The following is a 1,872-nucleotide window of genomic DNA, read 5'->3' as shown; positions in this document are numbered from 1 at the left end:
CTTTTTCAGCCAGTAAATGCTCCTGAGAGAACGAAAACTGCAACTCAACTGTCAAGACAACTATTCCAACACCAGTATGTACCATTCCCATGACTGAATGTAAAATGTCTAGGTGTCGAAAGCTTACAACGATTTCTCTTAAGCTTCCTTGGCTGTCGGTTCCCGAAGCGCCCTTCCCTGCGAGGGCTCCCCGTCGTCGGCGGAAAGCTCGAACTCTGCAAGCTTCCACAGTACGAGTAGAGTTTTCTGCAAAAGCCGATCCATCTGATGTTAAAGTCCAAGAATCCATATCCGTTGAAGGTCCGTCGAAGACCGCACCAGAGTCAGAAAAGGACGGCCCTGCAACGCCCCAGCCTTCCTCAGAATCTAATCTCATCCAACCCACAACTCCTTCATCTACCACTGCCTCTCAAACCGGAACCAAACCCCAACATACTCCAGCGCAAACTACCGGTGCGCGGCAGGCTATTCCAATTGTTCCTATCGTGCCAATAATTCCTTCCAGCCCCAGCACAACAAAACAACCACCCACCAGCCCTTCGAAGACCACCCCAACGACCCCGAAACGTGATGGGCAAGTTTCGCTGAGACCCACCCCAGATGAGACGCAGACAACGGATACTGCACCTTCGTCAACGGAGTCCGCTATCCCAACGCAGGACGCGCCTAAACCCACACCTCCAATTCGAGCTCCCCCAAAATCGTGGGCTGATTTAGTACGAACCAAGGCGCCTCCATCTGCTAGTAGCGCTTCACCCACGTCGACTAGGATCAGTGAACTAGGGGTATCTAAGGGCGAATCTCTTCTTGATGTTATTAACCATCTAAGCTCCAATGCTGAACAATATGGTGACAAAATCGCATTTATTGAGCCGCGCGGGCTTGTAAATACTGGCAATATGTGTTATATGAATTCAGTAAGTATTCCATTTTAGTTCTTGCGAGTGTTCATTTTCTGCCGGTGTGCTAATGGTATATCTATAAAGGTGCTTCAAATTCTGGTATTTTGTGTTCCTTTCTATGAGTTTCTTGACAAAATCGGTCGGCGTGCGGTTCATACATTTAAGAGCGATCTTCCACTAATTGATGCTATGTAAGCTGTTTTATCCCCGACTCCACCAATGATCCCCGTTATTATTCCTGGTGTTAACAGTCCCTTCCCCTTCCAGGATCATGTTTATGCGAGAATTTCGGGTAATTGATGCTGCAACCTCAGTTGAACAACTGAGGCTCCGATTGAAGCAAAACGAATTAGAGCAATATGGCGAGTCATTCATTCCAGAATATGTTTATCAAGTCATTAGACATCTTCCGCGATTTCGAGACATGAGGGTAAGTCTCACAGTTCCTTCACTTCAGCGGCCTGGTTTCATTCAAGCTAATACCTAGAAGCGTGGTCACCAACAAGACGCACAAGAGTTTCTTGGTTTCCTTCTTGAAGAGCTCCATGACGAGTGTACGCAGGCAGCTAAACAAGTTTCATCTACTGGATCCGACATTTCTACTCCTGTTGAAACCGATTCCGCATCCGCAGCATCCGAACTCTCTGTGGAAGGATGGTTGGAAGTCGGCCACAAACAGAGACCCGCAATCACTCGATCCTCAGGACACATCTCTGCAGAATCGCCAATCACCAAAATATTCGGCGGCAAAACTCAGATCAGAGTTTAGAGTGCCAGGAAACAAAAACTCCGTTACCCTTGAACCTTACCAGTCCCTTCAACTTGACATTGGCTCTCCCCAAGTTATTAATATCATTGATGCGCTTAAAGGTCTCACTAAGCCAGAGACCATCCAAGGCGACTTCACTCATCTCGTGGCCCTAAGTTACTGCTACCAAGCAAGTTTTCATCGAAACTTGCCCCCGTCCTC

The 1,872-nt window shown here is 47.7% G+C and overlaps 1 protein-coding gene across 1 annotated transcript in view; it reads left to right on the top strand.

Moving 5' to 3' along the window:
• Window positions 1–89: 89 nt before the first annotated feature.
• HCAG_01376 (predicted protein) overlaps window positions 90–1,872 on the top strand; it is a gene marked incomplete at both ends in the record, with an annotated part of 2,429 nt that continues 646 nt past the window's right edge. The window contains 4 exons of the mRNA XM_001544279.1: window positions 90–917; window positions 987–1,093; window positions 1,170–1,332; window positions 1,409–1,744. Coding sequence (XP_001544329.1) covers window positions 90–917; window positions 987–1,093; window positions 1,170–1,332; window positions 1,409–1,744 — 1,434 coding nt within the window. The remainder of the gene's footprint in view (window positions 918–986; window positions 1,094–1,169; window positions 1,333–1,408; window positions 1,745–1,872) is intronic.

The sequence above is a fragment of the Histoplasma capsulatum genome, genomic scaffold (genome assembly GCF_000149585.1).
Source record: "Histoplasma capsulatum NAm1 scaffold_1 genomic scaffold, whole genome shotgun sequence".
Classification (NCBI taxonomy): Eukaryota; Fungi; Ascomycota; class Eurotiomycetes; order Onygenales; family Ajellomycetaceae; genus Histoplasma; species Histoplasma mississippiense.
Note: the sequence above shows the minus strand (reverse complement) of the source record. Positions and strands in the feature narration are given on the sequence as shown.